The 14,122-nt window shown below is 43.2% G+C and overlaps 1 protein-coding gene across 3 annotated transcripts in view; it reads right to left on the reverse strand.

Moving 5' to 3' along the window:
• The window catches only part of CD58 (CD58 molecule), a 47,224-nt gene that overhangs the window by 6,345 nt on the left and 26,757 nt on the right, over nt 1–14,122 (reverse strand). For all 3 annotated transcript variants that reach the window (XM_067727406.1, XM_067727408.1, XM_067727407.1), the window contains exons 3-4: nt 7,184–7,453; nt 2,609–2,680 (exon numbers count right to left, since the gene is read on the reverse strand). In XM_067727406.1, the coding sequence (XP_067583507.1) occupies nt 2,609–2,680; nt 7,184–7,453 (342 nt within the window). The remainder of the gene's footprint in view (nt 1–2,608; nt 2,681–7,183; nt 7,454–14,122) is intronic.

Consider the following 14,122-nt stretch of genomic DNA (forward strand, 5'->3'; position numbering starts at 1 on the left):
TCATCAGATGATAGAAAACCAAAAATTGTTGACGAACGTTTTTTTCTATAGCAGCTTGTGCATAAAGCTAAAGATGGAGGGAAGGCTGGAATGTTCTGGACCAGCGCTGCCTGATAGGGATATAATGTGAGCCACGTAAGTAATTTAAAATGCTTAGTAGCCACATTACACAGTAAAAAGAAATGGATGGGGACTTCCCTGGCGGTCCAGCGGTTAAGACTCTGCGCTTCCACTGCAGGCGGCACGGGTTCAATCCCTGGTGGGGGAACTAAGATCCTGCGAGCCACGCAGCACAGCCAAAACATTAATAAAATAAAATAAAGTAAAATAAATAAAATAAAATAAAAATAGTAGTAGAGCAATTATATTTAAAAAAAAGAAATGGATGAAATTAATTTTCATGATACATTTTATTGACTAGCCCAACAAATCAGATACTATTTTAACGTGTAATCAATATAAACATTATTAATGAGATACTTTACATTCCTTTTTTAATAAGAAGTCTTACAAACCCGGTGTCTATTTTATACTGATGGCACATCTCAATTTGGACTCTCCTGTTTCAAGGGTTCAACAGCCACATGTGGCTCGTGGCTACCATTTTGGACAGCACCGGTTTGGACGTTAAGATACGGTCCCACGTGTATGCATCAGTTTCCTCCCCATCGAAGGCATCAGCTAGCCTGGAGCCATGCTAATGGTCCAGAAGCCAAGTCCACAGGCTTGACTGAGCTTGTAAAAGTGTCAACTACAACTAGCCGATGGAGCTGTTTACATTCAACTCTCTCCCCTTCTGAAGGCTCCATGCCAAATGCCTCACTTTCCCAATTAATGGCTTTAGGGTTGAGATGCTTGCTGAAGTAATTATTTCTTAGAACAATTTGTTTTTCCAGGTTGTATGGTGCTACCAGTAGTGATCACTGGTGTAAGTTTCCCTCCACTGAATAAACTTTTTTTTTTTTTTTTGCGGTACACGGACGAGGGCCTCTCACTGTTGTGGCCTCTCTCGTTGTGGAGCACAGGCTCTGGACGCGCAGGCTCAGCAGCCATGGCTCACGGGCCCAGCCGTTCCGCGGCATGTGGGATCTTCCCGGACCGGGGCACAAACCCGTGTCCCCTGCATCGGCAGGCGGACTCTCAACCACTGCGCCACCAGGGAAGCCCAAACTTTTTTTTTTTTTTAATAAGCTAAATCAGACAGAAAAGTCTTCAGTGCTACTTTTCTCTGGTTCAGGAGTTCTGGTGGTAGACACCCCCCCTCCCTCCCAAGAAAAACACATGAGTGGAAAATTATTTTGGTTTCTGGGGACCAATCTGTTAAGGAGATGATTAACTATAATATCGCTATTTGGGGATTAAAAATAACTTTTTAAAAAGAACACCTGAGCTCCCCAAATGTTTTACGTATTGGTAATGATGGCTTAAAACTTTCTTCAGCTGATTTTTTTATAACTTGTTTGGAGGAGATTCAGTTGACTGGTAATCTATAACTTAGGGATCTTCGTGGTATTTGAAACCTATAATATAGAAATGGAACCTTCGGGAAATCATATTCTAGTGCCAATACCCCAAAAAAGTCTAGGTCAGCACTGACCAACAGAACTTTCTGCAATGATGGAATTGTTCTCTATTTGGTCTCACATGGTAGCCACTAGCCATCTGTGGCTACTGAGCCCTTGAAATGTGGCTAGTATGACTGAGAAACTAAATATTAAATTTTACTTAATCTTCATTAATTAAAATTTATATTTAGATCACTGTACGTGGCTAGTACCCACTGTATTGAACAGTGCAGGTCTAGGGAAACTTAAATCTAGTCTGTGAACTTGATTCAAGACATGACTGTGAAATGACATGGACCCCGGATGCCATCACCTTGCAGAAAGCTTCCTCTTCAACATTCCCTGTGAGAGTGACAAATCAGTCTCGGAAATTTCCTTTTGGTGAAGGCTGATATGGAAACTGATGGGGCTTCAAGAACCTCTACTCTGAAATTTACAGCCTAGTCAACATCCTCTGGGACTTGAGGAGGGGTTTCTTGACACCAGGAAAGAACAGGCTGGGATGAGGTTACCAGTTCTCCAGGGCATATGGGTTCCTTTCTGGAGACTGAGGAAGGCTCAGGAAGGCAACACAGGTAATACCAGGTCATTTTACCCACTCCATGTCACCTGACTCAACCAATGCTCCTTCCTACCTGGGACCTCCTTCTGGGCTATAAGTCATGAAAATTATGACCATGGCAGTCAAGAGTAAGAGGTTTTTTTGCAAAATCTGGCTTGAGACCAGAAGTATAACTATATGTTGAGGTGGGCCACAGATATGAGGCTGTGGAACAGTCCTAAGTATATTCGTCTGTGTTCCCACTCCTGTACAGCTCTCTATGGCCCAAGGATTCATTCCACCTCAAGATAATGCAGAATCTTGGGGAACCCGACACACTCAGCAACCCCAGACAACAAGTACAACAAAAAAGGTTCTGTTTCTTTCGAAACAGCTAAGATTTCAAACTTTGTTTTCATCTTCAAATTAATCATTTTCTGGCCTTTGAGAAACCCATTCCAGTTTGAAAACTTATTATTTTTAAAAAAGAAAGTATACGTACATTTTAAAAACAGCAAACCACCTATTAGTGCTGGCAGTATGGCGAAAAGCACAAACCTGTGCCTTGTCTTGTCTGAAAAAAAAAAGAAAGAAAGAAATACAATTAGCTGGAACTGACCAAAACAGAGATACAGTTGATCCTCTTTATTTGTAGATTCCGTATTTGCAATTTATCCACTTGCTAAAATTTATTTGTACTCCCCAAACCAATACCTGCAGCGCTTTCACGGTCATGCGCTGACATGGGCCACAGAATGGTGAAACCTGTGTTGCCTGATGTACACATTCCCAAGCTGAGGTTCAAGGCAATGCGCTGCCCTTGTGTTTTAGCCCTTGTACTGTAGACATGTGCCCTATTTGTGGTCTATTTAGTGCCATGTGTTTCACATTTTTGTACTTTTTTGTTGTCTAGTTCACTGTCTAAAACGGCCCCCAAGCACAGTGCTGAAATGCTGTCTCGTGCTCCCAAGCATAAGAAGGCTGTGTGTGCCTTACAGAGAAAACACACGTGTTAGATAAGCTTCACTTAGGCATCAGTTGTGGTGCTGTGAATTCACTGTTCATGCAGCAAGCACATATATTAAATAAGGTGTCTTTAAACAGAAGCACACATAAAGCAAGGTTCTGTATTGATTCCTTGCCAAAAATGTTGTGACCGGAGGCTTGCAGGAACCTAAACCTCTATCTCCCCTGGGAGCAATGGTTCACTATGCACTAATTCTGTGTTTACAGTGACAGTAAAGCATAACTATCGTGAATAAAGAGAATCGACTGTGTTTCTAAATAAACGTATATGCACAAGGTTGATACATATCTGGCCCAGTGCTGTTTATTAAAAGCAGCAGATAGTCCACTATTCAGCCATCCTGTCCTGCCAGTGGGAGCACAGCTTGGTATCGTGTGCTTGGCAGGGCAATGTGGCAGCCATGCATTGCAAGCCTGAGAAACGTTCATCATACAGCCGCCGACACTGTGGTAAATGATGTGCCTACAGGCTCACCAAATCATTGCGACAACGTTGCATTAGCGCTCTAACCTCTCAGTGCCTCAGTTTCCTCTTGGGGATCACTATAAATGGAACTGATCAATATGCCTCCTAGGGTAATTGTGAGCATTCATTGAGTCAATACACTTAAGAACAGCCATTAGCTCTTGCCATGAACCTACTGAGTTGATGCTATTGGAATCTCTACTAACGTCCTTTGATCCTGCAATTCCATGTCTAAGATATTAACCTACAGAAACTATCAGTTATGTGCCCCTCTCCTCCCTCCAAAAAAGGCACAAAGATATTTACCACAGTCTTACAATATCAAAAAGCTGAAACAACCGAAGTGTCCACAATAGAAAAGAATGATGTGTGTTCATGAGGTGGACTCTATCCACCTATTAAAACTCTAAGGGCAGAATACTGAGCATATGGCAAAGCAATCACCACACATCGCTAAGCGAGAGGGTGGGGTCACTCACAGCAGGTACAGCCTGGAGGAGAGAGAGGGGAGAGGAGGAGAGAGGAGGGGAGGGGAGGGGAGGGGAGGGAAGGGGAGAGAGAAAACGAAAGAATGCATGGGAGTATGAACACACACCCTTTCCTCTTAGTAGGAACACAGGTGGGTTAGAGCAAATAGGCAATAATCCATTGGTTTGATTTGAGAGGCCCCTGGCCAGAAACTGCTAGTTGCTCCCCATACCCATTCTCCCCTCTTTAATAAAAGAATTCAGATTTTCAGCTGGGCATACCACCACTCCCCTAAAAGATTAGTTTCTCAGCCTTTCTTGTAGCAAGGTTTAACCATGTGGCAAGTTTTGGGCCGTGAGATGCAAGAAGGGTTGTGTGGTATTTCTCAAAAGTCTCCCTGAAAGGGGTAAGACACACCATCTTCCCCTCCCTGGGTCCCACTGCCTGAGATAGCAGGGAAGGTGCAGGAGCTGGACCACACAACTGCATAAAGTAGCAATGTGCCCAGGGCTGCCTACCTCCAATTATTATTATTATTTTTTTTTAGTTGAGAAAAGTTCATCATTTATCCTTTAAAAAAAAAATTGGAGTATAGTTGATTTACAGTGTTGTGTTAGTTTCAGGTATACAGCACAGTGATATACCTGATATATTTTACCTTTTCTGTAAGATGTTATGGAGAAACCCGAACAAACTTTTTGGCCAACCATATACATATATACACATATATATACACACACACATATATATATATTCTTTTTCAGATTCTTTTCCATTATAGGTTATTACAAGATATTGAATATAGTTCCCTGTGCTATACAGTAGGTCCTTGTTTATCTATTTTATATATAGTAGTGTGTATCTTTTTTTTTTTTTTTTTTTTTTGCGGTACGCGGGCCTCTCACTGCTGTGGCCTCTCCCGTTGCGGAGCACAGGCTCCGGAGGCGCAGGCCCAGCGGCCATGGCTCACGGGCCCAGCCGCTCCGCGGCACGTGGGATCCTCCCGGACCGGGGCACGAACCCGTGTCCCCTGCATCGGCAGGTGGACTCTCAACCACTGTGCCACCAGGGAAGCCCAATAGTGTGTATCTTTTAATCCCAAACTCATAATTTATCCCTCCCTCCCCAATGTTTTTTTTAGCATGAAAGAAGTAATCTACATTTTTAAGTCACTGATATTTAAAAAAAAATTTTTAAACAGCTGAATCTAACGCTACTTGATACAGTCCCTTCCAAAATCCTTTCTCCCACGGGATGATGCCAGATGCCGTCATCGCTTTGGGACAGCAGAGATTTAGGGGAGATGAAACAACAAGGATACAAGTTCTTAATGACGTTCTTCCTCCTTGACCTGGCCGGTGCACTGACAGCTGCTCGCTCTCTCCTCACTCGGCTTTGGAGATACCAAGTTCTTGGGGTTTTCTGCCTTCCTCCCTAGTGATCCTTTTCAGTCTCCTTTGCTGGATCCTCTGCCCTTAACAGCCCCTACATGTGGGAGTCCTCAGGACTCAGTCTCAGCACCCCTCTCGGACGACTGCTTCCTCCACAGAATCTCTTCTAGTCCCAAGGCTTTAAATGCCTCCTGTACTCTGATTATGCCCAAATCTCCATCTCCAGCCCTAACCACTCACGAGAGACCTAGACTCATAAATCAGAGGACTGTATTTGACGTCTCCATTTGAAATCTAACAGGAATCTCAAACAACATGTCCCAAACCAAACTCTATTTCTTCCACACACCTGCTGTTCCCCTGCTTTCCAGTCCAATAGCAACACAATTCATTCCGTTGCTTGTGCCAGAAATCTAGGGGTCATCTGAGTATTTCTTTTTAGACACCTTTCTTCCACTCAAACCATTAGAAAATCCTGTTTCTATTTTCCAAACGTAGCCTAATCGGAACCACTTCTCCCAACTCTACTAGTCCAAGACACCATCTTCTCTCGCTTAGACCGAGAGTTTCCAAATTAGGCACATAACCCCAGGGAGAACATAAGATGAGCAATGAGGTGCAAAAAAAATTAGAACCTCTATCTGTTTTTACGGCTTATGTCATTCTTTAAGTTTTTTAGATTTTGTATATGTTTTAAAATTGTATGAGTTATATTCATTTTGTAGTACATTGTGGTAGAAGCATCTGCTGTTCCCCGATAAGCAATCTCTCCTTTTCACTCTGGGAGGAGAACCCCTGTGTTTTAACTGAGCACATGGCCAGCAAAAGATGGCACTTCTCAGCCCCCCTCAGCTAGATGTGGCCATGAACTCAGACTGGCCAAGGGGGTGTGAATGGAAGTGACGCATGCCACACTTGATCTTTAAAGGGGAGGACCAGGCTCCATCCCTCTCCTTCTCCCCTCCCACTTGCTATGGAGCAATTAGAGGTGCGAGCCCCTGTTTGACTCCAGAGAGCACAATTTTTAAGCTATAAGCATTTCAGTATGTATTTCCGAAAGGTAAGGATTCTTTGTAAAACATAACCATGGCATCGTCAGACTTAAAAAATTGTGTTCAACATCATCAAACATGGAATCACTGTTTAAATTGCTCCTGTTTTTTACTCTTTTCTGTTTGAATCAAGACCTAATAAGGTCCATACATTGCAATTAATTAATATGTTTCTTAAATTTCCTTAAACTTTAAGTCCCCCCATCACCTCTCTTTTTACTCCCCTTATAATTTATTTATTGAAGAAACTTGATCTTCAGTCCTACAAAATCTTCCACAGTCTGTACTTTCATTTAACATTGAAGCCAGATGGCCTGATTTCAAAACCAGGCTCTACCACTTACTGGCTATTGATCTTGGACAAGCAACTTAAACTCCCAACTATGTCTTGGTTTCTCCTCATGAAATAAGGATAATTACTAGATTGCGTGGGGATGGAATTAATTAACATATGTATTAGAATGGTACTTGACACAGAAAGTACTAAAAAGTATTAGCTTTATATCTGTAATAGAGTGTCTGTGAAAACTGTAACTCAATTTAAGTTTCAAATTTATGAAATGTATGTTAGTTACTGCATCCGTGGTATGAAATTCATGAACCACTACTTGTATGTAGGTCCATGAACCCCACTTGTATATAGGCTCTCTACCATGACACACGTAGTCACTTACCACTTGGGACACAGGTTGACAAAATGACTGATGTTGTCCTTCTGAATAATGGATTGCTAATGATACACTGAATTTCCTGTGAAAGATCACCTTCCTCCGTAACATACGCTTCAGATGGTTTTGAGCCACTCTGACACTGTATTGTTGAAGGACAGTCCCAGGAGTACTGTATGAGTTCTAGATGGGTGTTGTAATCTTCCAGGATCATGCACTGGAGTGTAATGTTCCCATCAGTCAATGTGCAAGATAGTGTTGGTGATGGAAGAGACTCTGGGGAAAAAAAAAAGTAATGTTTAGTACAGAAAAGAGTAATATTTAGACTCCTCATCTGCAAATTCAGAAAGAGCTTCCAGGGACTTCCCTGGTGGTACAGTGGTTAAGAATCTACCTGCCAATGCAGGGGACACGGGTTCAATCCCTGATCCGGGAAGATCCCACATGCCACGGAGCAACTGAGCCCGTGTGCCACAACTACTGAGCCTGCATGCCACAACTACTGAAGCCCACACCCTAGAGCCTGTGGTCTGCAATAAGCGAAGCCACTGCAATGAGAAGCCCGTGCACCACAATGAAGACTAGACCCTGCTTGCTACAACTAGAGAAAGCCCGCGCGCAGCAACAAAGACCCAACACAGCCAAAAATTTAAAAAAAAAGAAAAGAAAAGAAAGAGCTCCCAACTTCCTTATGAGCTTGAAAAGACAAGCAGTCTACCCCCTTGAGCACCAAGGGGAGAGAATTCTCTCTTCTTCTGGGTCAGATCTATCTGCTCAAATTCAGCATAGATACAGGCCCCAAATGCCTTATCCTCAATTCTGAAATCCAAAGAGTTCCGAAAGCCAAAAGATTTTTCACAAATATTTATGACCATGTTTTACTAAAAATATTTCCATGCTTGAGTAAGCGGCTCTCCGTAACTAAGTGAAGTGCTTCTTAACACACACAGAGGAAACAGTTTATAGCTATTGCCTTTCTAAAATCTGAAGAAGGCTGAATTCCAAAGCACACCTGACTCAAAGGATTTTGCAAAAGGTTCTGAGGAGCTGTACTGTGGGCTGGCCCCGCTCTGAGGTAGAGGAGGGCACGGCACTTGTCACAGCCCTGTCGGTCTAGAGGCCTCACCCCCAGGTTTATTCTGGAAGCACCTCCTGCTGGCTAAGGCAGCTGGAGTTGCAAGGATGGATAAGACAGAAGTCATGACACGCCATTATCACCCTCTAAATTTAACCTCAAAGCCCATCGGCTCACCCCATTAGTCAGTGGTTTATTAATTCATATACCTTCTTGCATCTCTCCTTTCCACCAAAAACTAATCACAAGAGATTTGAGAAACATGTAAAAATATATGGAATACACAAAAATTGGTCATGGTAGCATTTGGATAATAAAATTTCAATACCTTGCAAACATCTGCTAAAAAGCGAATTAAAGTTCATCAAGATGATGCGATACTATGCTGTCATTTAAAATATTTTCTAAGACAAAGGAACACAAGCCCCACTTGATAATCTAAAAAATAAATATGTTCAACTCATCTTGCCTCCCTCTTCTCCTCCTGACTTCTTTCTGGCTCAGTTAAATAACACACCCAGCCTGTCTTGTTAGACCTGAGTCACACACGACTTCGCTTTCTGCTTGGCGTTTCCTCAAGTTTTAGGTTTAATCTAGCTCACATAATTCATTACATGCCGCCTTCAAGTTGTGTTCTTTAGTTAAAAGAACTCTAAGACATACACACACACAAGTGTGTATTCACTGCAGACTACCTGCTATCAGTAAGCAGGGTGACGAGTGGTGAGTCGTGGCAGAGGCAGGCACCAACGAAGCTTGGTTTCAAGGGAAAATGGATAAGGAAGGTGAGGGGACACTTGGAAGGCCCAGAAGCCATGATTCATGATTTGGCCAAGAACAGGTCCTGAGCAGAAATGACTGCTGAACCCAGTGCTCAAGTAGCAACTTGGAGCCTCTTCTAATAATCACTTCAGAATCCCATGGTCTACTGGAAAACCACCACAGATAATCCTAAGCAGGATCATTCAAAATCACATTTGTACTCAGTCTTAAAGAAAGGAAATTCAGACACATGCTACAACATGGATGGACCTTGAAGATGTTATGCTAAGTGAAATAAGGCAGTCACGAAAGAATAAATCTTACACGATTCCACTGATAGGAGGTTCTTAACAGTAGCCAGATTCTTAGAGACAGAAAATAGAATGATAGTTGCCAGGGAACTGGGGGAGGAGGGAATGGGGAGTTCGCGTTTAATGGGTACAGAGTTTCAGTTTGGAAGATGAAAAGTTCACCTGTTCTGTTACAGATTCTAGTTTATTGATCTAGTTCAGCCAATGTCCCGCTACCCATGATGGGACCTAGTTCAGCCGAAGTCTCGCTGCCCATGACGGGACTTACCACAGCTATAATCTAACAAATGTTAGTTACATCTGTGCCTTAAGCAACTGGCAAGAAATGTGCCTACTTCAGCCCTAAGACAACTTAGTCAATTTATAATTAATGAGTTCAGCTCACTATTCTGTAAGAAATGAGAATTTCTTATACATATCTGATGACATTTCTATATTTCCATAAACTTTAATAAAAAGTCATATGCCAGTCCAGACCTTTTAAGGATAGAGCAGTTAATTGTACTTATATGAACATTACCAGCCTCCATGCAATAAAGGTTATAAGAGGATGGGCAAGGACTATTAAACGCTGATGGTGGAAATTTTTAAGGGGACTTTGAGGGAAGGAGGAAAGCCAGATGTTCACTTACACAGAAGGACGTAGATGCTCTGAACCTAGAGGTACCAGGAAATCCCCCTGTCTAAAATATCCTTTCTGAAAGGGTCTGGTGTCTCCGGAAGATTACTGAGTCTTATTAGTTTAGTCTTAACACACCATCATGGAAGTATGACTTCCTCATTTCTAAAAACAAAAGTATGACTAATCGTTTTGACATTCACGTATGTATTTTTATAAGCAAAATCTAAATCTTATTAACTCTTTCTTGGAAGTGTCTTCTGATTCTTTCCTTTCCAAACATCTACTACTAACACCTCTATCTACCTGGATGATCACAGTAGCTTCCAACCTGGCGTCTCCTTTTCCTAATCCACCATAAATACCTCCCATCTGATTAATCTTCCAGAAATATATTTCATCAAGGCACTTCTCTGCTCCAGTATCAGATACAGTGGCTCTCCACTCCCACAGGCTAAAACCCAGATTCCCAAACCAGAACTTGAAGTCAACACATTAACGGCCAATATCACTCAGTGCCTCCTGATTGAAACTTGCCTCCCCTGCACCTTGCTCCTCTGCAGGCCTTTGCTGAGCTTCCTAGGGACGATCCAGTTAGTCTCACTACCAAAATCAAGCACCTTTGTTGAGTTACCATGGAATTTTTACAATTAAATTATTTAAAAATTATTACTTTTAAACATTTCATCAAGTTTTAAAAAGAGAAACTTAAATGTTTCGAATTCAGTTTCACAAACTCTATACAGGGGCTCGTGAAATGCATTCTATTCTAATTTAAATTCTGAATCAATCTTTTTGTTTGCTTGCCCTACAACTGCCAAATCTCCAGCTTGCAGCTTTTAAGGATTTTTGCTTCTTCAAAGGCATTGCTTGATCCTTCTAACAGGATGCCTGCACACCTTAACAAGCTTCACTTATCTAAAAGGAGTTCATCATCTCCTGGACAAACCAGTCACCCAGTCTGAGAGCCCCCCCCCCATTACTCTAAATTGTGCATTCCACCTCCCAATCATCCTGATCAATTGCTTCCATGTCTGCTGAGTGCCCATTACCTATTCAAATCCTTTGCTGGGCTCTGGGGGTACAACGGTGAACAACAGAGAAATTCTCTCTCCCTCCCACTGTTTCCGATACTGGGTAGCTGAACCGGTGAGGGACAGCTATTCACCCAGCTATATCCTGTTCCACTGAGACCACATCAAACAGCTCAGACTTGAACTGCTATATTGCACTCTGCCTCTTCTCCATCCCCTGGAAACCATCTTACAGAGTTTGCCACCAGTTGGATCTTCCTAAAACACCCTTTAACATAGTGGAAGTAGGCCTAGAACTATACCCACATCTTGGATAAAACAAGTGAAACTGTGACGCAGGAGAAGGGACAGATGGGTACAGGTTGAGCTGTGCTGGGTGGCGGCACAGAAAAGGCAGCTATGAGGCAAAAGCATTACTAGGACATCTGAGAAAAGCAAGGGGAGGTCACAGGGGCCAGATCTCATATAGCCTTGTAGGCCACTGTAAAGACTTTAGCTGTATCTCAGAGTCAGATGGGGCCACTAGAAAGTTCTAAGCAGAGGAGTGATGTGATCTGACTTCTGTTTTAAGAAGACCACTCTGGCTTCTGTGTTTAAAATTAAACTGTAGAGGGGCAAGGGTGGAAGCTGGGAGACCCATTAGCAGGCTATTGCAATCCTCCAGGTGAGAATGAAGCAGTCCTGGATCAGACCAGAGGACATGATGAGAGGTGGTCAGATTCTGGTTATATTTTGAAGGCAGAACCAACAAAATTTTCTGGTGGAGTGAACATGGTGTTCAAGAGAAAGAGAGGTGTCAAGGATGATACCAAGGTTTCAGCTTGAGCAACTGCAAGGCTGGAGCTGCCATTAACAGAGAGGGGGAAGGTTTGGGGAGGAACAGGTTTTGAGGGAAAGGTCATGAGCTCACTTCTGGACATGTGAGATTTGAGAGGCCACTTAGATATCTGAGTGGAGACAGAGTAGGCAGTCAGATAAACACCTAAGGAGCTCAGTGGAGGTCTGGGCTAGAGCTCTAAATCTATGCACTATCAGCACTGAATGCTATATAAAGCCCTGACATGTGATAAGCCCACCCACCTGGGTGTGAATGCAGGCAGAGAAGGGAAGAGGTCCAAGGCTTAAGCCTTGAAGTCGCCAATGTTAAGAGGTTGGGGGAGGGACTTCCCTGGTGGTGCAGTGGTTAGCAGTCTGCCTGCCAATGCAGGGGACACGGAACTGAGCCCGTGCGTCACAACTATGGAGCCTGCGCTCTAGAGCCCGCATGCCACAACTACTGAGCCCGTGTGCTGCAACTACTGAAGCCCGTGTGCCTAGAGTCTGTGCTCCACAACATGAGAAGCCACCGCAATGAGAAGCCCACGCACCGCAAGGAAGAGTAGACCCTGCTCGCCGCAACTAGAGGAAGCCCGCACGCAGCAACGAAGACCCAACGCGGCCAAAAATAAATTAAAAAAAAAAGAGGTTGGGGGATGCACGGGGATAAGGGAACGAACCAACAAAGGAAACTGAGAAGGAACTGTTAGTGACTTAAAAGGAAACTAGAGTCGGGTGGTGCCCGGATGCTAAGGTGAAGATGTTTCACAGAGGAGGGAGTGATTAGCTATTTCAAAAACTTCTGAGAGAAAGATGTGGATGGAGAATGAGTCACTGGATTTATTCATGAGGAAGTCATGAGGAGTTTGGGTACAGCAGTGGGGATGAAAGCCTGTCTGGAGTAGCTTAAAAGTGAATAGGAGAAAGGGAGTATGTAGACAGCTCTTCCAGTAGATTCTCTATAAACTGAAGGCAGAAAAGTGGGTGGTAGGTGGAGGAGTAGAGGGGCCAGAAGAGGGCTTGCAATGATGGTACAGATAATCGCTTATTTGTATGCTGATGGGAATGAGTCATTATCTCGTGGAGGAAATTACTGTAAGGAGAGAGTGGGTAGAATTACAGAAGTGACATCCCTGAGTATAATGAGAGGAGGTGGGATCCAGGGCACAAGTAGAGGGTTTGGCTCCAGATGAGAACTCAGCAAGCTGAAAGTAAGAACTGCCGAACAGGAATGGTAGAGAACAGGGGATACAGGGTCAGGCACAGGTAAGCAGATAGGCTAGTGGTGAGAGCTTGTCGAAGTTCTCTTCTGGTTGCTTGTTTTCCTCAGTGAAACAAGAAGCAAAGCCTTCAGCTGAGCAGTGGGTCTGGAGAAGGAGGTGTTCAAGGTTTGAGGAGAGAAAAGGTAAACTGCTGGGAGTGGGTGAGTGAAGACACTAGGAACATATTGGGTTTAGCTGCAGTAAATCATCAGAATTTTAAAGTGTGGGACTCTGCAAGGTGATGTGCTTTTCTGCAGCTACGTGGCGTGAGCACAGAACGTTGGATCGCACCTGGCTGGACTGGGCTCGTCCAGTCAAAGTTCAATCATTGAGCACGACCAATCAGAAAAGGAGCAAAGAAGCTGGGTGTGTCTGCAACAGAGTGAGCCCAGGGAGTGAGCACGGCACTGGGGTGCAGAAGAAGGGCAGGGAGGACATCAGTGGGGGAAGGACTGTCAGAGTTGGCAGAGCAGAGGAACTGAGCTTCCAGCAGAGGAAGTGGAACTGAGATACTGAGGTGATGGAGGGAATGGAATCACTGGTAAAGACAAGTTCTACATTATATCTGTGGGGAGAGGTAAGACAGAGTGAAGGAGAAGATCATTACAGGAGAGGAGAGCAAGGACTAAGAAGTCAGGATATTAGAAAGAAATTTTATTTAAATATTACAAAAGCACCAAGAATTATGACAGCAGGAACATCAGAAACAGTGAAAAGGAACCAGGCACTAAAATAATCAGGAAATATTGGGGTGATGTTCTTAGCAGCACTATTTACAATAGCCAAGACATGGAAACATTGTAAGTGTCCATCAACAGATGAACGGATAAAGAAGATGTGGTGTATATAAATGGACTATTATTCAGCCATAAAAGAAAAGTGAGAGAATCCTACCATTTGTGACAACATAGGTAGACCCTGAAGGCATTACGCTAAGTGAAATAAATCAGACTGAGAATGCAAATACTGTATGATCTCTAAAAGGAGAGAAATCTCTAGAAATCTTTTTAGATTTAGTGGAATGTAAAAAGAAAAAAACGAAGCTCATAGAAAAAGAGATCAGACT

The sequence above is a fragment of the Pseudorca crassidens genome, chromosome 2 (genome assembly GCF_039906515.1).
Source record: "Pseudorca crassidens isolate mPseCra1 chromosome 2, mPseCra1.hap1, whole genome shotgun sequence".
In the NCBI taxonomy this organism is placed as follows: domain Eukaryota; kingdom Metazoa; phylum Chordata; class Mammalia; order Artiodactyla; family Delphinidae; genus Pseudorca; species Pseudorca crassidens.